We start from the raw sequence: 21,323 nt of genomic DNA, 5'->3' as shown, positions 1-21,323 counted from the left end.
TAAACTGGTGCTGCAGGGCATATATGAACCAGAAGTCTTTATACAGTGGATAGCCCACATGCTTTGCTGTTCAAAGTCCCCTACGTTTTTAACTTTGTTGGTGTTGTTGTCAGTTGATAGACACACCCTCCCACACACACACACACACACACACACACACACACACACGCACACACGCAGGTCTCTGCAACAAGACTTTGTTCCCTCTCCCGAGAGTAAACAGTTGATGGTTTACATTTGTAGCTTTTTTGGATGGGGGCCATTTTGGTTTTGCTTTGATATGGGTCCACTCTTAGGCATTGTTGAGCATGTTTGTTTCAGAAAATTATACTATCCTAATTTTTAGACACTCCCTTCCTCACCACAAGCACTAAATTTCTTTGCTCATACACTCAAACTCATGACCAGCATGACTAAGCTAAATGACGCAAAAGACACTCAGTGCAGACAGAAATACTGCAGCTGGAAGCAAAAAAGTGTATTTTACTAATAATGTGTTGAGATGGGATGGACCCAAGTCCTAGAGTCCACAAAGCTGTGTTTTGTTTAGCCCGATGGGTCACAGACTGGACAATGACAGGAAGGCCTGCTTTAGAGGGTTGTAAACAAGGGTACTAGCCTGTCCTGCTTCAGGAGACACATGCTCCCTACATTGTTTTAAATACAGGAAATGAAGTTTCACAGCAGAGCTCTGTTGTCCATGCAGGATGTTCCTTTTGATTATGTTTTCATGTTCCCGCCAACAATCCGTTCTTTTTTTTTTGTTTTTTTTTTAAGACAGATTTCTTTGTACTCAGTAATCATCTGCATTTGATCTCCATCAATGTGTCACTTCACTGGTAATATGAAACTTGAAAGATTCAATGGGCTGTGTGGATTTTGAGCTGCATCACTACTTTGCCTTGGTTGGCAGGGAGCAAGGGTGGGGTTGTATGTGTGTGTCTGCCTGTATCCATTTCATAGTCATTCAGTGCCAAATGGGTTTTTCCTGACAGGCAAAAGTGTGGCTGTTTAAGGTTGACTGATGCATCATTATATTGATGTAACTAAAGCATCTGCTTGATACCAGGCCCAAAAGTGCTGACATAACATCATTGTAGGTCATCAGTATTGGTGACCATGCAGATATGGACTGAGAAAATCACCCTTAGATTACTGTTTTTAAATAAAACCAACTCCCAGGCTCCAATCTCTTATAAAGTGCTGGAGAGCCATGTAATGATTTCTTGACCTTTGATCCCTAACCCTGAGCCTTGTCTGTAAAATTATGCACTCATCATGTGGGGAGAAATCTTCTACAAGAAGAGGCAGCTCATATCATAAGCAAATGCAGTGGCTATCTGTGCTCTCCATTTTAGAAGACACTGGAGTAAGGCAGACGTCTTCTTCCTGCAAAATCTATAGCATCAGGTGACATAATTGGTCACACAGATGGTTATTCCTCAACAGTGGCTTTGTTTTGACAGTGCATGTTGTGTTGTGGTTGTCCTTAATGTGCTGACACAGATTTCGGCAGACTGGATCTGTTTAATTAACCTAAACAAGGTGTCCGTGGGTGTGCATGTGTGAAGGAACACTTTATTGCTTTAAGATTGAAAGAAGACAGGAGTTGCTGGTGTGACTGAAACACAAGCAAACCAAATCACTGAGCACTGCACACTGTTTTTTTTTTTTTTTTTTTTTGGAAAAGATTAACTCAATTGTAGGATGATGAGCAGCAGGTTAACAACTTGCACATTTTATTTGTTAGTGTGAGACCATCAGGACAGAGGTGTAACCATAGTTAAAAATATGGTGTCACTTCCAGGCAGTAAGATAATGTGTAACAGATTTTCAGACCATGATGATTCACTGCTCAGAAATCATTCACCAGGTCTTAGGAATGAATTTTTCCTAATATATCTGGGAATAGCCTGGAAGAGACTCCTGCTCTGAAGCCACTGTTCAACCTTTCAAAGGGAAATGACATCAGTTTGACAGCTGGCCAGCTTTGTTTTAACATAAACTGAATATTCTCCATTCAGTTTTTATTTTTTTGATTGTAGCAGCACCACATGTAATGCTTCACTTTCACTCATAATCGTACATTATAGTGAGGTGATCAATTCAAGATCTAGATTAATTGAAGTAGTATCAGATTATCCTGCTCAGTGTTTACCTCTTTCACCTCAAATCGTCCACATGAAATGACTAACCAAAGCTCAGACTGCAAATCTGTCTACAGCCCCCTTCCTAAAGCATGCTGGGCACAGTGTGGGTGTTGCCTGTAACAATGCCCAGTTCTCTTTGGCCAACACACTACTTTGTTTCTCTGTTTAACCAAAAACCTTGCAGTTAATTATAGCAGCTGTGACACTGGTGTGTAATGAATAAATATGTATGTCTGGAGTTGTGTAGCCTACTGCCCAAAACCACAGCAAGATCTCAGGTGGCAGGGTAAACAGACTAGACTGTTTGTTTATGTTCTGCATGTAACCATAACATTTTTTTCATTGTGATAGAGAAGTCAGTAAATTGAGCGTGGAATTTTAATGCTGTGGAGATTACACAGGAAATTGAGCCAGTTACTTTGATGAGTTACTGTACTTTCCTAATGAGAGTAGTTTTTTTATATTTATTTTTTTATATTCACCTCAGTGAGTCAAGCAATAATTTCAGATAATGTTATCCACTTTTAAGCTTTTACATTAAGCCATGAAAATCCTCACTTAGACTTCAATTATTAATTTATTCAGTAATTTGTAATAACTTCCTCAAAAGCAATTTTCTCCTGAGCTCAATTCAGGTGCAGGTGATGAATAATCGAAAATCCTCTGCCTGGTCTGAGGTTGATATTTGCAATGTTACTTTCAGGTGGATGGAGGCCTGCCTGGAGGAGGACTTGCCCCCTACCACAGAATTGGAAGAGGGACTGAGGAATGGCGTCTACCTTGGCAAACTTGCAACTTTTTTCGCCCCAAAAATGGTGTCCGAGAAAAGGATATATGACAGAGATCAGACCCGTTATAAGGTAAATCCTCTTTCTTTTGCATGTAAACTGTTTTCATCTTCCCTCTCTAGGTCAGCTCATAGTTGTACTACATTTGCATTCTTCGCCAGCTTGCATCATAGCAGGCAGGAAGACTGTTTCCAGATCTTTCAGGCACTTCCTGACAGTTTAAACAGCCACACAGGAAAGGGAGAAACGTGGCAGGCGAGTGATGGGGCCTCACTGTAACATGCAGCTGTGCTAATAGAGTAAATCACAAAAATAGCTGAGTGAGATTTTTTGCTTGACTTTGAGGTTGACTTTTTATTTTCTCTTTGATAAATTTGAAACAAACAGACATCAGATGCTGTAAACTGTTTGGGATTCAGTATGAGGAATTTGAATATCAGTGGGACAGCTCAGCTTTTGTGTGTGTTTTAAGGTCACCGATGATAAACTTGTTTTTCTATAATGCAGCAGCATTATATAACAACCCCTTTATCACTGCTTTTCATTTAGTGGAGTGGAAAAACTTTGGACCATTTCTTTGTAATTCCTTATAATTATGTGGCTGCATTTCTGTCTGTGCTCCTGTTTTCATCTCCAGAGCAAAGGGCTGCACTTCAGACACACCGACAACACAGTGCAGTGGCTCAGAGCTATGGAGTCAGTGGGCCTCCCCAAGGTAAGGTGCACACAGCCATCTATGATACAGACACCCACTCCCTGTTTAACAAAATTAAGGTGTATGGACCCATTTGAGCCAGACTTCACAGTCATCGCACCTTAAGAGAAGGCAGCTTTTGTTACAGGCAGTATCCCATCTGCAGATGAATTAAAACTCATGAACAGTTGATATTCTGTGAGGCCCTTTGCTAAATTAAAAAAATATCCATTCTTCATCTCTGTAACGCACAGTTTCAGTTGGAACAACCCATACATACCTTTAACAATCTGAAGTACTGTACCAGGATAGTGCTTTCATCAAAACAGCAGCATGTGATGTCAGCAATACTAATCAATCGTTCATGATTACAAAAGACTTGACTTGTTTCTAGGAAAGGACACATTTTTAGACTTGTTTGTTTCAGGTTGTCGTGTTGTTTATTTGGAAAAAAAATGTTATGTGTCAAGCTGGGAGAAAGCTGTTTTTTTCTTAGAATGTAAAACTTTATGCATGTATGTGTTCATTTCTGTTGTTTCACCACTTTAGTTGTGTATGAGCTGTCTTACAAACCCATGTGGGCTGGGAACTTTTGTGTGTGTGTGTAATGTGAAAGATACACACATCATCCAGTGAGATTCCATTTAAGTGATGCTCTGCACCATTAACTATGGAATTGGGAGGCACTGGCTTTTTGGTGTGTACACTGGCTTGGTATATACTCATATTAGAGGGAAGAAACCATCGTACAGGTAGGAATTTGTAGCAACAACCAATACAGAGTGGAATCCATCTATCGAGAAGACTCCAAAACTAGGACAAGGTGTAATCTGTCCTCTGACGTGCAGAATGAATTTCAACACTGTCTTTGGGCTGAAACAATCCACTGACAATCACATAGGCTTTTTGTGTTGCATAATTCCATGTAATTGAGCAAAACCACATGTCATGTGAGGTATGACGTGACATTAAACTGAATATATGTATAATGTCATATATTTGTTAGTAAAGGTCAGACAAAGTTTTAGACATTATGTAAATATCTGTTAGATGCCTGTTTGGGTAAAAAGGAGGAGAGCACCAGCATGAACATCTGTAAAATATAAGCCAGTCCAGTGGCACTTTGTGATGGATAGTGTGCTCTTGAGTGTCAAGACACTGATAAAAGAGGAGTGTCTGATACCGATTGTGGTTTCTACTTTCAGATATTCTATCCTGAAACGACAGATGTGTACGATCGCAAAAACATGCCCAAGGTGGTATACTGCATACACGCACTGAGGTAAGGCTGGAAGGATTCCAATTCATTCAAAACATTTTTCAGTTTACTGTCCTCATGCATTTTTTTCTTCTGACAGCAAAATTGCCCACTCATCTCTAAAATCTTTTGTTTGCGCAACAGTAGGGTGACCAGCTGCATGTCTCAGAAGGTGCCACACCTGACTATCGGGTGTGACTTTGCTTCTGAGAAAGAAGAGAAAGCGAGTAGACTAAACAGCTATTGCTATGGAGGACCTTAAGACCAGTCGCTGGTGTCTGTTAGCTAGAATAAAATTATGAGCTGCTGGGCGGATAAGGTTCAGCAAGCATTGCATTTCTCTGTAAATGTTGACTTATTCATGTGTGCAGCAGTAGTCTGCTCATACTCCTTTCACTGACAGGTTACACACTGTCAAATTTAGATTCATTTCCTTTCACTCAACGGTTAGGCCAGACCATGTCATGTAACACTTGCATTTGACTGACATGTAGTGGTTATTTTGCAGGCACAGGGCAGAGAGTATTCCAGTTACAACAACTCATATGTAGAATGACAAATGTATGAAATTGCTTACACTAAGATTTTTTTTTATTACTCTCTGGGGTTAAGATATGGCCTCTTTATGTGTCCATTAAGTTAATTTATATGTCAGTAGGAGAACTAGTACTTAGTAAGTGATGTGAAACAGGAACTGGAAAATGTTATTCCCACGTATATAAGGCAGTGAGAAATACAGACCTTTCATGTTTTGTATTAAATAGGTCAAGGTTATATTATACAGCACCATGCATTTAGCTATATCCAACTACTCCTGCAATGTTCTGCTAGTTCACACACTTTCAGGCCCTCAAGTGTCTGTTTGCCCAAATAATTATGGGCCAAGGAGAGTTACATTTAGTTTTTTTCAGTGTGTCTTATTTGAGTTTGTTCTGACACTTTGATGAGCATAACCACACTAAACACACTGCTCATATATGCAGCATGTAACCAGCGGCTTTCTGGCAAATCAAGTGTAGTGTTTAATTGTTTAACTCTTTACTTAAAGTCTTACTACAAGGGATATCTCTTTGTCAGGGTTTCAGGTTTGTGAAAAAAAAAAAAAAAAGTTGGTGGTTTTATTGTAAAATTGGTGGCTTGAGCATTACAACTTTAGGTCATTGCTTTTTCAGCTGAGATGACTTTGAGTGTACTAAAGTCACTTTTATCTATCTGACCCGTCCAGTGAGCCAAACACAGATTTAGGGAGTGGTTTGGTGAGCTACTTGGATTGTTTTCTCTGTTGTAGTGTTTTGTTCGGGTCCTGGGAGAATTGATTTCCTTCCCTCTGTATGCGCACACGTGCTCTTCCTTCCTGCGAATCCAGCTTAAGTCCCACAAGACCTAGTGAATACTTTGCTTCCCTGGGTACAAACACATGCAGACATGGAGGCAAATCAGCGGATGCTCCGCCACGCTCAGTGTGGTGGAAAATTGAAAGGGAACACAATATAAAAGGGGCAGACTGTGGCTTACAAGTACATTTTTAAAAAACTTCTGGCAAAGTGGTTGAGACTTTTGATTTATTTGTTTTTAAAGTTAAAACAGGGGGGATCCACAGTCTGTAGAGAGCTAGTTGCTCCAGGCTAGTCAGCTGATTGTCTGTAACCCCTGTGGCTTGTAATCGGCCACCTTCATTAACCCCAGTCAGCTGTTGCTGTGTTTTTATCTCAGATTGAATCAGCTGCCTGCATGTTAAAACATTACCCTTTGTATAAGCAGAGTTTAGATAGTTGTATAAAGCCCCCTGTGTCTCAAGGACAGAGTGCATTTCATGTTTACACACACACTGTGACCAAAGGGTAGGATAATCAGCTTCTGTAACTGCTCCATTCACAGCAGTGCTGCTGCCAGACCTGCCTTAAATATCTATAATTCATTGCTACTTATCAGGTACCTGTGGGAAGATGAAAGTTTTATGAAGTTTCCAGCCACCTGCTTGCTGAATCAGTTGTTCAGCGGTGGACTGAGCCTGCTGGCTCCTGGCTGCTCGTTGTAATCTGAGCCAACACTACCGCCCTGTGGTATGACTGTGACACTACAGGGGTAGCCGTCTGGACAGATCACAATCTAAAGGGGAAAAATAAAAATAAATATAAAGTTTCAGTTTCATGATGTCAGATTGTTGAGCTACACAATGTTTCAAGCTTCTCACTGTTTCCTTTTTTTGTATAAATCTTACTCCACTTATGTTTTATTTCAGCTTGTACTTGTATAAACTGGGCATTGCACCACAGATTCAGGACCTGCTGGGGAAAGTGGCCTTCACAGGTAACACCTGTTGAAATCATTGTAGCACAAAAGTTATATAAATTTCAAACAGCAGAAGAAGCAATGAAGTTGCCATTGCTTTCAAAATGAAGGATACATGTTGCCGTAGGGCTTGTTGATACACTGAGATACACATGTACATTTAATGAGAATCCTCTTGTGGGGATTTAATTGGGATTTAATTGAAAAACATAAAAGAATGATATAATGCACTCTCAAGCATGTTAAGCTTTATGGGCATGTGTTAATACATCTCGTCAGTAATTTAGATGTTTGAATTATCAAACGTTTCATGTTAATCAAAATATTCCCTGCGACCATCCAAATAATACTGAATGAGATACAGAAACTACCAAGCTTCAAAGCTTTTGACATTGGATTGTCCTGAATAAGCCTCAGGGCATCAATTCTGTTATTTTTTTATTTTTCTCAAATTTAACTTGCATTTAAAATGGCAGTGTTCTTTTTGTTTACTGTATGTTACATTTTTTCCTCAATTGCTTATGCACATTTTCTGAAACACCAAATAATTTTTAAACTGATGATGTTCTTACTGCAAACATGGAGCTTCTGTCATCCGTCTGTGTTGACTCCTTCTGACCAAAAACATTGCATAATAAAGTCTTCCCTCTGTATGGGAGGTCTGTTGTGCTTTTATGATATCTGCCTGGCTCATATCTGGTATCTGTGGCAGCTGCATAAAACTCAGTTTCTTCCCCAGGCTCAAATGTTTTGCATTTGGATCTACACAATGAGCATATTGGTGAACATGAAAATCAGTTCAATCCATTTTGACCAGAGAGTTTAACATAGTGCATGACTGGAACATTTGAAGATATTTGTGCATAGTAATTTGATTTCTGAATGAAAACAACAGACAATGTTACTGTTCTGAGCAAAAGAATCGTTTTTAGAACTGAATAAAGTGATTTGATAATTGTTATCCTCGTTTGATGATTGTGCCAAAGCAACTGACAAAAACTGTCAAAGGAAGATAAATTGTGTTACTTTTAGCCCTTATAATGCCATACTTTATATCACTACAATTTTCCCTGCCAATATCTCACTTCCAGAGGAAGAGATCAGTAACATGAGGAGTGAGCTGGAGAAGTATGGCATTCAAATGCCGGCTTTCAGTAAGATTGGAGGTATCCTGGCTAATGAGCTCTCAGTGGATGAAGCTGCCTGTAAGTCCTCTGACCTTTTAATTGACCTTTTGATTGATGTTTTTGACAAAAATCTTAGAAGGTGAAGAGATGGCATCTGACACAGTGGGTGTTTGTTTTGTTTCCTTATGTCTTTTTGGCCAACACTAAAATGTTCATACACTGCTTTATCTTTAGTGCATGCTGCTGTGATTGCCATCAATGAGGCAGTCGACAGAGGTCAGGCATCTGCGACGATGGGAGCCCTGAACAATCCTAATGCAATGCTGAGGAACATCCAGGAAGCTCTGGCTGAAGACTATCAGGACACACTCAGCAAGGCTAAGGCTCGGAAGCAGGATCAGTCCTCAGGGAGGGTGAGTGGCCGAGCAAGCACCTTAGTAACCTCTTAAGTTTTAGTGTCATTTTATTTTTGTAATTATAAGTAATATAATTTTTACTGGCTTTATCTAAATAGAAGACATGTCAGCCTCTGTGAGATTTTCACTGTCTATGTTCATGACATACACATCACTGTCTCTCTCTATTTGGTCTAGTCAGATATTGAGTTACATAATATGATTTAAGTAACACTACCATTAAATGAAATTGCTATCACCAATAAAAACACCTTTCCACTAAAGCTACTGTATGCTATGTCACATCCATAGTTAGCCCAGGTTAGGAATAAGGTTGCAAACCCTGGTCTGAGGGTATATGTTGACTTATTCAACACCAACAGATGTGGTGCTATGAAAGTCGTATCACTGTACTAAAATTACAAAATAGAATAAATGTAAATGATTTGAGAGTAATCATGTATTATATTCAAACCAAGTGAAAGGAATGCAAAAAATGTAGACATACAGTACAGTGTATTGATGACTACAGTAACTGAGGAGGACTCTGCACTGAGGTCTGAAAGCAGTTGTCTGCACCGACTCATTCCACTTGCCTTGCCAGCACATTCCAGTGGCTGCAGTGTCAGCGGTCCTTCACCAAAGGCTAACCCTCCCCTCCCTCTGGGATCTCACCTCCTATTCTCTTAACAATAATGTGAAAACAAGAGCTGTCCATTTTTAATAGCTAAAATGTGTTATGTAAAAATGCAACCTCATTAGTATGAATCAGGAAAAAAAACAAATGTGACCAAGTACAAATTAAATATGCCATGAATGCATTTTTTCTGTCTGTCTCTTAGCGCTCCTCGATTGCCACTGAAGAAAGAGATGTTTATGAGGAGCTGCTTACACAGCAGGAGATCCAGGGCTGCATTGACTTAGTTAACAGTAAGGACTTTACCTCCCACAATCCTTGCATGCTTTTTTCCCCCATAACATTGTCCAGCACCGTAAATGCATGCTTTTTTGCAAGGGAAAAAATGAATATACAACAGAGAATGTGCAATTTAAAAAAAAAATGTAAATTACATGCACTTATTTTATCTCTGAGCTTATCTGAAAGATGTTGAAAGAAGATACATTATCCCTCAGTGACATCTGTTGCTCCCTCTCTGCAGTCCAGGCAGCAGTAAGGCAGGTGAATCAAGCAGTGTCAACCCAGGATGAAGCTGCTCTGTTGGCTGCACTTCGGCTTGAAGCTCTGGCCCTGCTTGGTGTTCAGGAGTCAAATTGCCGCTGGTACCTGGAACATTTTACCACCTACTGCCAACATAAATCCAAGGTATACTGATTCAGAGCTTATTTGCTCAGTAGCTGCCAACTCAGGCCCCTTAGGAGCCAGAGCACCTCTGTTTTCTTTTCAAGCTGTCAGGTAATTGCATTTGTTTGCAGTTGTTAGAGACATACAGTAAATGAGCCTTTATTAGATAAAGAGAATTAAAAAGAAAAAAGGTTCTTGGGGTTCCTCAGGGCCATAGTTGAAAATTACTGTGTCGTCAACTGACAAGCCACAGAAGATATGAATTCACTCAGAGAAAAATATTTAAAGAAGTGTTTAGAAATGAACAAATCAGGCACATTTCTATGGTAATGTACATGAAATGTTTACAACATCCTTTCTAAACTGAAATTTTCAGTGCCCATCTAGCAGAAGCTCCACTTGCACGGCAGTTCTTTGGCTGAGGAGATTTAATGTAGACGTTAGCTTCTGTTGTGTTGTTTCACTACTCAGACAGTGGACGTGAAATGTTATAAAGAAGCATAATCACACCTTTGGAGTAAAAATAATCAGCCACTGTAACCTCAGTTGGAATGGACACCTCAGACACTTTGTCCTCCATGGCCCTGCATGAAAGCAAGCTGAATTGCCATGGGATCTTCGTGGTATCTCACTAGTGTACTCTCATCTTTGTGCTGCAGGATGGAGGGAGGTCCGTGATGGTGGACAAAGAGGAGATTCAGAGAGTCGTCAGCTCTTGCAATGACTTTGCTGAGGCTGAGAGACGAAGTAAGCACCTTGTGTTACTTACCATGGATGTGTATTATCAGTAATTACAAGTTAGTTGAAAATCACACATGTACCCACTAACTACACTCACAAAATGCAGAATGTAACATCTTATCTACTGTTAAGTACAGTTCAAGATGAATATTAAGTCAAAGGCATTTCAGTGTGTAATTGTATTGGAGGGTAAAAGCATAATTTTCATACTGAGGTGCCTTTGGGAAATTGAATTGGGTTACTGCAAAACATCTGTGCCTAACTGACTATCTGTGAAAATTTTCTTGACCAGAACTCGACGCCGTAGCTGCAATCAATACCGCCATTCGCCTTGGCAATGCAGTGGAGACGGCGGAGCAGCTGATGAACCCTGAGGCACAACTGCCAATTGTCTACCAAACTGCTGCCAACCTCTATCAGGCTGAACTTTTCAGTTTGCAACTACAAAGCGGGCGGGTGAGACATCATGTTTAAATGTTTGACACTTTCATCTACACCCACATGCTCAGACAGATATGTGTCTGTGCCAGATATACAGTGGTGTCCAAAAGTCTAAGACCACGAATAGGAAAGCATATTGCAGTTAAAAGTCAATTCATGCTTGTGATCCAGATGTTTATGTTTTTTTAGTCTGGCCTGAGCCACGAGGAGCTGAGTGTAGCTGTGGAGATGCTGTCAGCTGTAGCAGTGCTGAACGAGGTGCTGGACACCAAAGACCCCCAGGCTGTGATTGAGCAATTAACGGACTCTCCTCTGGGCTTTACCAATATGGACCAAGACAACCTCAACAGGTAAGATGGCTGCAATACAGACAGCTGTGGACTACAGATGGGCCAAAGGTATCAGTGAATTGTGTAAACAAGCACTAGGAACACCAGTTAAACTATGGTGATAGGATTTTAGGAGGAATTAATTTGATTAAAAGATTTATAGAAAGATTGTCTTTAGTTTGCAAGTCACAACACTCTAGGTCTCTCTCCACTGTTACTTTATCAACCCTGGGGTGGGCTACTGAGTAGTGATTCATATGATGTCATGAAACCATTTTGAAGCTCTCCATGGCACTCTCCCTCAGGTATGGTGACACACTTATCAACCAGCGAGCCGAGACTCTTGCCAATGGCCAAGAGTTTCTCACCTGGAATGATGTTCAGAAGTGTATCGACACAGTCAACGTTCAGGTCCATGAAGAGCATGAACGTAAGGAAGTCTTGCAGATTTTTGGTTAATTTGCCTTGTTCTGTGCAACAAATAAATTAGTCAGCAGTTTAAATCATTGGAAAAGTGTTATTTTAGGTGCAGCTGTACAATGACAATTTTTATAAACACACAATGAATTAAACACAGTAACTGATCAAGTTTGAAATGTGTCTTGTCCTCTGCCTCTAGGCATCATAGCCATCGCTGAGATCAATGAGGCACTTAACTCACGTGATCATCAGCAGACACTTGCAGCCCTGCTCCTCCCTACAGCCAAGTTGACTGGAGTGAACCCAGCCACAGCCAAACACTACCATGATGTCCTACAATATACCAAGCAACTTCTCTGTCAGGTAATTTGATAGTGTTTTTTTTTTTTTTTTTTTAATTTATTTAGGACTTGAGTAGAGAAATATGCTTGCACCTCCCACATCCTCAAAGTGCAAAATACGCAAAAATGGCTGAATAAACCAGTGTTGTAACCACATATCATAACTTTCTCATTCTTTGTAGTTTTACTGGAGTTGCCCAGCACCCTCTCACCCCTGCCATGACTGTATTTTATATTACCACATTTTTATGAAGCTGAATTGCTTTATTGTTTATTTAGAACTTTTATGTTCACATTTTACATGTGATGAAAATTTGGAAGGACAAGAGTAAATATCTATGTGAATATTGTCTATTTTTTCATGTTTCACTGTGACTGATGTTTTGCTAGGTCTACATGATAGGCTTGAGTAGCTTTTTTTCTTTTTATGATACTGTACAAAGACTGTTTTGTTTCACAAACACTGTTGTTTTAGACCTAACAGAGATTGTGGTACTACCCTGTTAAATTCACATTGTCCAGTCTTAACTTTCACATCCTTGTTTCTCGTGCTTCCCTGCTGTGCCCCAGCAATGGTCCAGCAAAAACATGTTTATTTTTGTGCACACACATCCAGTCTCAAGCCCTTACTGCTTGTCTTTGAGGTATCTCACGGAGAGAAATGAATTGTAGTTCTGATGTTGCCGTCTTGGAAACGAGCAAACACAGGAAGGGATCCAGACAGCTGTGGAAGCAGCAGAGACACACTGCTACTCTGTAGTATCCATACAGTCTGTCGTCCCCACTGGAAAACAGACGGATGTAGTGGGCGATATGCAGGATGCCGCTAGGCAAGAAACACACCACAAAGATGATAAAGACCACAGTGCTGACCCTGATAAAAGGTCTCCAGTCACAACCAGATTGCCTTAGGTGGTATACCACTACCACATGGGCATAGATGCAAATCAGGAAGGGCACTATGAAGCCCAGACAAACCAGCATCAGTCTGTATAGCACCAAAGGTGAATGGGATTTTTCTTCTAGGGGGAGTACATCATGGCAGGTGGTGATTCCCAGCTGCGTAACCTGGTAGCTCTGCCTAACAAGGAGCTCAGGCACAATAGCAGCCCCAAACAGGAACCATACAACCAAGCACGTCCCCATTGCCAGTGTCGTCTTAGTTAGTCTTCTGTACAAAAACGGTCTGACCACAGCCAGGTAGCGCTTCAAACTGATGCATGCTATAGTTTGAGCTGCACAGTAAACATTTCCATAAAACAAGGCTGTGATAAGCCGGCAGGAGATTTCCCCAAATATCCAGTTGTTTCCGTTGAAGTGGTAGTGAACACGAAGTGCCAGAGAAAGCAGGAGCAGCAGGTCAGACAAGGCCAGGTTCAGGTAAAGAACTACTGTGGACATGGAGTTTGCTCTGAGTCTGACTCTGAGGAAGCCCAGGATGTAGGCGTTGGAGGGGATACCCACCAGCATGGCCAGGATGTATGATGAAGGTATGACCCAGGTGCTGAGGATCCCTGTGGTATAGGCTGTCACTGGGTCCTCTGGGTCCACATAGAGCGAAGGGTTTGTGCTGGGATGGAGTAGGGCTGGCAGCTGGTTTGTGTGATTAGGTTTGTATATCCTCCCCTTGAAGGTTTTAGGTATTGCAACAGTTGAAATATTGGTTTTGGTCCTGGTTCTGTTTCCTATAAATGGGTTTAAAAACAATGTTCATGGCTTTAAAGCAACCTTAGTTTTATTTAAAAAAAAGTACATTTCAAACCACAGTAAAGCCTAAAACATAAAATCATGCTGTATGTCGTCTAGTTTTCAGTTTATTTTATGTTTGAGGACTTTGAAGTCAAATCTCTTTTGGTGTGTACCAACACAACTTAGTGTTTCAAAAAAGCAAAAGTGCACATATCTAATTTTGGAAAAAATAAATCCCCTTGTCTTTTTGGATAACTTTTTTTTCAAGATATTGTAATGAACTTACCATCATGCTGAATGGTCTGCACTGCCATCAGACAAATGAGTAATCCTGGCACAAAGTCTGCCATATCACTCTTCAGTCTCTTGTCCAGAGTCTTCAAATGTTTCTTGTCTTCACCTCTCTTGATGTTGCTTCTTTTTCCTTAATGTATCAGTTCTCCACCGGTGAACTTTGCTGTTTAGCATTGCAACAGAGCAACAGGAGAACTGATATAATAGTGTGCACTCAAGCCCAGCTGTCCTGCTAGTGTGTGTTGGATGCTTGTCTGTATGGTGCTATGAGCACGTTTCCTGTTCAGGCTTGAAAACTGAATCGCCTTTGTGCCTGCGTCAGTGACTGCCCACTGACTCACTGGGGTGGGAGGACACTGCTTAGTGGTTTATAAACAGTTCAACAAATTATACTGATTACTGTTACAATAAGTAATTTTATGGTATGAAATCAAGGAGTCACTCCTCTGCTTTTTTATCTGCATTAAAATGTATGCTACTCTTCGAGCACTATTGCATTATGCAGTGGTTAGGTCATGGGTGTATTACTTGATAATGTGTTTGATGAAAGATGAAGGATGATTACCCAGCACATATGCTCTGGTTTGTCACATAAACTTTACACTGAAATCTTGTTACATACACAAAAATGAAGAGATGCTCTTTCATAATTAACTATAGAGAAAATGTTTTGAGCCACAAAGGATTTTTTCATTGCATAATGTCAGGAGGGAACAAGGCTGATCTCAAAACATGAATGGTTCGCTGGGAAGTCATCGGTTAGATACAGATATAAATAAAGAATTGTCTCAGTCTGCTCAGTGTTTTAGGGATGACTTCCGTCCTGCTGGCCCTGTGGCCTCAGTCCCCAGCAGTCCCCAGAGTTTTCTAAAGTTAGTCTAAGAACAAATACAAAATCAGGCTGAAGAAACATTCATGTATTTGTTGTGATGTTATGATGTTAGGGTCTGATTTTAGTACATGGTAGTTAGTTGAGTGGCAGTGTGGATACAGTGTGTGTTTGTAGTGCAACTATTGCTAATAATTATTCACTATATTTTTTCCTTCTCCTTAGATCTTACCTCTGGACACAGGGGAAATGGTACTGCCTACTATTTGCTGTTGCTCTAATAGCACCAGCTTGTGTAGTGTTTGTAATCAGTGTTGCTATGAAGTGCTGTTGTTGTAGAACTAAACACTGCATATACAAAATTCTACAATCCTAACTTGATTAATTTGCATAGTGTAACAACAAGAATTTCTAACCTTTACAAGATTGTTTTGACTAAAATTACTTCAAAAGATTAATAATCTTATGTCAAGTTAGTATTGTGCAGCTATGCATAAACTACACACTGTGTGCCTGAAGTATAGTTTTGTCTCCCTTTCTAAAAATAAGAGAAATAACCTTTTTCTGTTTGTTTGTTCTGTACTTTTTCTGTGACTGCAGAGCTCTGGAGACGAGTCTGCAGTACTGTGGCTGGACCAAATCCAAGAGGCCATACTCTCAGCCAACCAGGATGAAGAGGAGGCTCTCACGTGTATGTCCCCAGAGTTGAAATTCACTCATCCATATCTTCACCACTTGAAACAATAGTTGATTCAGGCTCAGTTAATTCCTCTCAATTATAAGCACATGGAAAACAATATTCTGATTATGGGATGGAGGATGTGTATTATTTTAAGATCACCAAACAACTCTTGCTGCAGATGTTTTTCTCTCTGAACTGCTCTGCTATCTGGCAGTTCAGCCTTTTTCTAGTTATGGATATTTGACATTGAAATGATGACGCATGATGTCACTGGAATTAAGACTATGCACTTTCACTTACATACACACTGTAATCTAGATTACCTTTGTGGTGATACTGTCATTCTGCCGTTGGCTTTATGTTTTAATGACCACATTGCTTGCTCTCTTACTTACTTGGTATTTTTTACTGTGCATTTACTGTGTTGTTTTTCATGTTTGACTCAGCACAGCTTGACTGCTTCTTTGGTTCAATCTTGTTTACTTAACCAGTGGCTGGAGCAGTAGCTGATATTAACAGGAAGGTGGCTGAGGGAGACTCCCAGAATACACTGAAGGCTTTGCAGGTTCCCAGTGCAGGCCTGAGAGCGGTCCTCCCTGAAGTTGCTGACACATACCAGGCTGAATTGGTGCAGAGACAAACCGACAGTGCTATGGAAGGTAACTGGGTTTACAAGTATCACAAGAAAGGATGCTCTTTGTTTAAGAAACTGACACCTGCACAGTGAGAAGTGATCTGAGTTGGTGGCCTATAAAATGTTCACTGTGTCTAAAAGGGCACTTTTTTCTTTGCTCCAGGCAACACAGATAGTGTGTGGGTAAAACATTGCATCAAGGACAGATATGATTACTTCTATAACCTGGAGACTGGACAGGGAACCTGGGAGGAGCCTGAAGAATTTGAACACAATGGTGGGCAGCTCAGTAAAGAGGAAATCCAGGTACTCCCTGCTGTACTGTGTAGTTTCACTACTCATGGATAATGTAATGTTGTGTGATCACATCCCCATGATGAGACTGATTTAAAACCTGAACACATGCCTTTCACCCCTCAGACTGTTGTCAGCTGCGTGACTGCTGAATATAACCGGGAACAGTTATGGTTGGCCAATGAATCCTTCGTGACCCAGCTGCAGGCCAGGATCAGAGGTTACCTGGTCAGGAAGAGGCATGCCCAGAGAATGGAGTATCTACGCCAACAAGAACCACATGTTGTCAAATTGCAGGTAGTGTATGGCTTCACTGTGAACCTGTGAATAGTGATTAATGTCAGATTACAATTTGCTTTACAAACACTACACTGACTATGAATTTTGATGTTAAAATGTAGAACACCCAACTTTTAATATGTTTTCCATTTTCCATATTTTTGATAGTATTTTTTTTTCCCTGCAGGCTTGCTGGAGGGGGTACAAACAAAGGAAAATGTACAAAGACAGGATGAATTTGCTTCAGAAAAATGTTGCTTCTGTTGTCAAGGTGATAAATCTATTAAAATAGTTGTAGAAGCTGGGAGCTGTAAACACATACTAAACTAATCTGCATGTATGTAAGAAATTAAAATGTTGCTTTAAAATCTAAGACCTGATGTAAAACACTTGATGTTTTTAGATCCAGTCCTTGGTGAAGATGTGGAAAGCCAAACATAAATACAATCAGAGGTTGCAGTTCTTTAAAGATCATGTGAGTATCACCTCAGTCAGTCAGCATTACTGAGCGGCATCCTTTGGTTTTGTGTGGTCCATGTTGTGTTAGGCTCATTGTTATCTATGTTTTTAGGAAAAAGAAATTGTGAAGATTCAGGCTTTTCTAAAGGCCAACAAAGCCAGAGATGACTACAGAACCCTAAGTGAGTCAAAAAGGCATTTAACACTGAGCTGTACTGATTATAATATCAAAATTGTCATGTGAGACTAGATATTGTCTGGAATTTTGATTGCTATCATATTGCATTATTGGTTAAATGAGTATTTTCCTGGTTTTAAAGGCTGCGTTGTTGTTAGGCGTTACTAAGATGTGAGCTGCTCTAGCTTAACCAGTGTAGTCATCACACTCTCATTAGTTCATTTGTATGAATATGTGTATCGTATAAAAGCACCAATAGCCATTCCTAAATTATAGCAGTATTTAGATGCGTATATGTTAATACTTAATGGGGAAAATAAAAATATCATTACCATTGTGTGCATGTGTGTGTGTGTGTGTGTTTGTGTGTGTATGTATATAAAAAATTAATGACCAGGTTTTTTCTGACTTTCTCATGTGCCAAATCTTAGCTGGGGCCAGGGATCCTCCTCTGTCTGTGGTGCGTAAGTTTGTCCACTTGCTGGAGCAGAGCCCTCTGGATCTGCAGGAAGAGCAGGAAGTGACACGGCTCAGGGAGGGAGTGGTCACCAAGATTCGCTCCAATCAGCAGATGGAGAAAGACCTGAACCTGATGGACATAAAGATTGGACTGCTCGTGAAGAACAGGATCACCCTGCAGGTTGGCGACCCTTGCTTTTGTGTCTACAAGGAAAGAAAAGAAACTGTGATTTTATGTTGGTTGACATTGTTCATTGCATATTTCAGGCAAAGGCTCCTAAGACCAATCTGTGATTACATTCTTGTAATTATATCTTGCCCTGTTGAGTTAAGCTCCTTAATTCATTTGATCTTTTTGTCTTGGAAAAGGATGTTGTGTCCCATAGTAAGAAAATGAAGAACAAGAAAAATAAAGCGAGTAAAGAGGACTTGACTGCAGGAGACAGACTGGGTATTAAGGGCCTGAGTAAAGGCAAAAGAAGGAAACTGGAGGCCTACCAACATCTCTTTTACCTGCTACAGGTATTATAAAAATGTGTCTCACTCCACCTCATCTACCCTGACTCAAACTACAGCTTACATCTATCAGACTTAAAAGGTTTAATAAAACGTCTGTCCAGTTGCAGACGCAGGCTTAATGTTATTCCTCTCTTCCCTCCCTTTTAGACCAATCCATCCTACCTAGCCAAGCTGATCTTCCAGATGCCCCAAAACAAGTCCACTAAGTTTATGGACACTGTGATCTTCACCTTGTACAACTACGCCTCCAACCAGAGGGAGGAATACCTGCTGCTGAAACTCTTCAAGACTGCTCTGGAGGAGGAAATCAAGTGAGACCTGCTGTTCTAAACAATACTTTGCCATATTCAATGTACCTGATTTCGACTTTGTAACTATTGTAGTGATGTAATATATTGATTGCATAAGTGAAATCATATCAGATCCTGATAGATAATAGTTTGGCATTCCCTGAAACTACACAATCTTCTCCATGTGCCTCAGTTCTAAGGTGGATCAGATCCAGGACATAGTGACAGGGAACCCAACAGTCATCAAGATGGTGGTGAGCTTCAACAGAGGTGCACGAGGCCACAACACACTCAGGCAGCTCCTGGCTCCTGTGGTCAAAGACATCATTGAGGACAAGAGTTTAGGCATCAACACCAACCCTGTGGATGTGTACAAAGCCTGGGTCAACCAGCTTGAGACAGCTACTGGGGAGGCCAGGTAGGCGCCAGTGGGATGGTGATGTATAAGATATAAGATACACACCATGAGACTTATTCTGGGTTTGAGGTTTGAGCAGTTGGTTCTCCTCTGGTATGTAAATAGGTTTGCTATGTATTTGATGTGCCCAGAGGTCAGTTTTGTTTTTCATTTGTTGTTTTCTTGGGTTCATTTGTGTGGTTATATTACAAAAGGTTATTTCCTGACAAGACCCCGTACGTTGAAGTTTTCATTAAATCAATAGCTAATTATCTACAACTTGCGTGTACTTTTAGTTACAGCTAATGTCTTTCCAAAGAATATTATCAGCTTGTGTTAGATTGATCATCTGGAAAGCCTCTGTTTTCCACTCACTTTAATCTCTTAACATCTGAACCAAACAACAAGGTAGAAAAATGATTCAAAATTGTTACGCAAAGTAAAAAAAAAAAAAAAAAAAAAAAAGAGAGAAAATGTTGCTCACTGTGTTTGATTGCAAATCTCAAGCAAGGCTTAGTTTTCTGGTTTTCTGGAAGTTTTTTTTTTTGTTTGTTTTTGTTTCCTTTTTTTTTTTAACATGTTTGAGTGTTTGCCTTGTCTTTCCTCAGCAAGCTGCCTTATGAAGTGACTCCTGAGCAGGCCATGTCACATGAGGAAGTACGCAACAGGCTAGAGGCGTCCAGTCTGGCACTGCGTTCTGCTACAGATAAGGTCTTGAACTCCATTGTGTCCTCACTGGATAATATCCCGTAAGTTTTGGGATCTGTTAAATGTCAATGTGCACTTGTCCTATGTGTACGCTGTGACAGTTTTGTTTTTCAGTGCTCGACCAGATTGGTTTGTGGGATTTTGTTTTCTGCTTTTATTTATTTATTTATTTATTTATTTATTTATCTTTAAACCAGAAATTTAAGGAAGACTATATAAGGATGTGCCTTTGACATTTCCCATTCAAAGTGTTTAGTTATCAACTTGGAATTCAGTATCTTGCCATTATATAGGGTTGGACAAAATAACACAAATATATTACACTGTGATGAAATCTAATACAGCTGCCATTAGATAAATAATGCGTTTGAAAAGAGATGTTGTTCAAGTCTCAAGGCCGTAATTTGGGATGGCTGTTGGGTTGTACAGGACAGTATTATATTTTAAGATGTCCCTGTTGTTCTGTCCACCCCCTGCACTCTACCTCAGTACAGTGCTATTTTAAAAAAAAATCTATTTTCTCATCCTTCTATTGGGTGTTTTCCTGTCTCTTCTATTTTTACATTATTATCTCAACTATGTAATGAGAGCAATGTGACTAAAATAGAGCTAAACAGGATATGATCATATGCTTTGTCATGTAATTTACCACTCATTCTGGTTGTTTAGGGTTCAGCTACATGTTAGGACATGGTCATCACTAGATAATCATCACTATGGCACAAGCAGTTATCTGCTCAAGAACAACAAAAGAACTGTGCTCTTTGGCAGCATGAGCCACACCCAAGTAACCCAGTATTGTGATTAGAACATAAATACTTTTTTCATTTTTTAATAAAAAAAAAAAAAAAAATTTTCAAAAATTTCTGAAGACTAGACTTAACACCACTAGATGGTGATGTGTGATTACACTCAAAGCAGAGGACGGCTCTTTTTAAAAAGTGGAAATACTGTACATCTAAAGAGACACTGACATCCATCAATACTTGCAGTCATTGATGAAAGTATTGATATAAATTCTCATAATTCCTTGTCATTAGCTTGTTTTATCATTTGCCATATAGTAAGTGAATGCATGTTGTTTTGTGTTTGATGTTCTGTCAATATTTTTTGTTTTGCATGTAGTTATGGCATGAGATACATAGCAAAAGTTCTGAAGAACAGCCTTCATGAAAAGTTTCCAGATGCCTCAGAAGATGAGCTGATGAAGGTAGAAGCCCTCAAAAGTATAAATATATATTTTTCCACTTGCAGTACAGTATTTGTATTTCAATTGTCCCCTCTATATGTTCTATAACTGAGTGTGCTGAGGTAAGAGCAGGTATGTTTTACA

General features: G+C 40.0%; 2 protein-coding genes across 3 annotated transcripts in view; one reads left to right on the top strand and one right to left on the bottom strand.

Annotated features, from left to right (window-relative positions):
• Window positions 1-21,323, top strand: part of iqgap2 (IQ motif containing GTPase activating protein 2) — a 34,235-nt gene that overhangs the window by 6,395 nt on the left and 6,517 nt on the right. Inside the window, exons 3-29 of one of the 2 annotated variants that reach the window (XM_071482723.1) lie at window positions 2,854-3,010; window positions 3,576-3,653; window positions 4,838-4,914; window positions 7,133-7,200; window positions 8,274-8,387; window positions 8,544-8,722; window positions 9,547-9,634; window positions 9,865-10,028; window positions 10,667-10,754; window positions 11,041-11,204; window positions 11,379-11,539; window positions 11,824-11,948; window positions 12,138-12,301; window positions 15,317-15,343; window positions 15,692-15,782; window positions 16,265-16,432; window positions 16,571-16,713; window positions 16,828-16,998; window positions 17,168-17,251; window positions 17,384-17,455; window positions 17,552-17,621; window positions 18,049-18,257; window positions 18,446-18,598; window positions 18,743-18,906; window positions 19,079-19,303; window positions 19,891-20,031; window positions 21,116-21,200. In XM_071482723.1, coding sequence (XP_071338824.1) covers window positions 2,854-3,010; window positions 3,576-3,653; window positions 4,838-4,914; window positions 7,133-7,200; window positions 8,274-8,387; window positions 8,544-8,722; window positions 9,547-9,634; window positions 9,865-10,028; window positions 10,667-10,754; window positions 11,041-11,204; window positions 11,379-11,539; window positions 11,824-11,948; window positions 12,138-12,301; window positions 15,317-15,343; window positions 15,692-15,782; window positions 16,265-16,432; window positions 16,571-16,713; window positions 16,828-16,998; window positions 17,168-17,251; window positions 17,384-17,455; window positions 17,552-17,621; window positions 18,049-18,257; window positions 18,446-18,598; window positions 18,743-18,906; window positions 19,079-19,303; window positions 19,891-20,031; window positions 21,116-21,200 — 3,430 coding nt within the window. The remainder of the gene's footprint in view (window positions 1-2,853; window positions 3,011-3,575; window positions 3,654-4,837; window positions 4,915-7,132; window positions 7,201-8,273; window positions 8,388-8,543; window positions 8,723-9,546; window positions 9,635-9,864; window positions 10,029-10,666; window positions 10,755-11,040; window positions 11,205-11,378; window positions 11,540-11,823; window positions 11,949-12,137; window positions 12,302-15,316; window positions 15,344-15,691; window positions 15,783-16,264; window positions 16,433-16,570; window positions 16,714-16,827; window positions 16,999-17,167; window positions 17,252-17,383; window positions 17,456-17,551; window positions 17,622-18,048; window positions 18,258-18,445; window positions 18,599-18,742; window positions 18,907-19,078; window positions 19,304-19,890; window positions 20,032-21,115; window positions 21,201-21,323) is intronic. The other variant, XM_071482724.1, reaches the window with a different exon arrangement.
• f2rl2 (coagulation factor II (thrombin) receptor-like 2) lies at window positions 12,316-14,528 on the bottom strand. Its single transcript, XM_071482731.1, has 2 exons — window positions 14,255-14,528; window positions 12,316-13,964 (listed from the first exon to the last, which is right to left on the bottom strand). Exons 1-2 carry the CDS (start codon window positions 14,316-14,318, stop codon window positions 12,898-12,900), a joined length of 1,131 nt encoding a protein of 376 aa, XP_071338832.1. The 5' UTR covers window positions 14,319-14,528; the 3' UTR covers window positions 12,316-12,897.

The sequence above is a fragment of the Trachinotus anak genome, unplaced genomic scaffold (assembly GCF_046630095.1).
Source record: "Trachinotus anak isolate AG129_WGS33_773 ecotype Australia unplaced genomic scaffold, CSIRO_AGI_Tana_v1 ptg000008l, whole genome shotgun sequence".
In the NCBI taxonomy this organism is placed as follows: Eukaryota; Metazoa; Chordata; class Actinopteri; order Carangiformes; family Carangidae; genus Trachinotus; species Trachinotus anak.
Note: the sequence above shows the minus strand (reverse complement) of the source record. Positions and strands in the feature narration are given on the sequence as shown.

Bases quoted from the DNA above. Each gene is read 5' to 3' on its own strand.
- f2rl2 (XM_071482731.1), bottom strand. From the start codon at position 14,318: ATGGCAGACTTTGTGCCAGGATTACTCATTTGTCTGATGGCAGTGCAG. The intron at 13,965-14,254 runs GTAAGTTCATTA...ACCCATTTATAG, and splicing joins GCAGACCATTCAGCATGATG to GAAACAGAACCAGGACCAAA.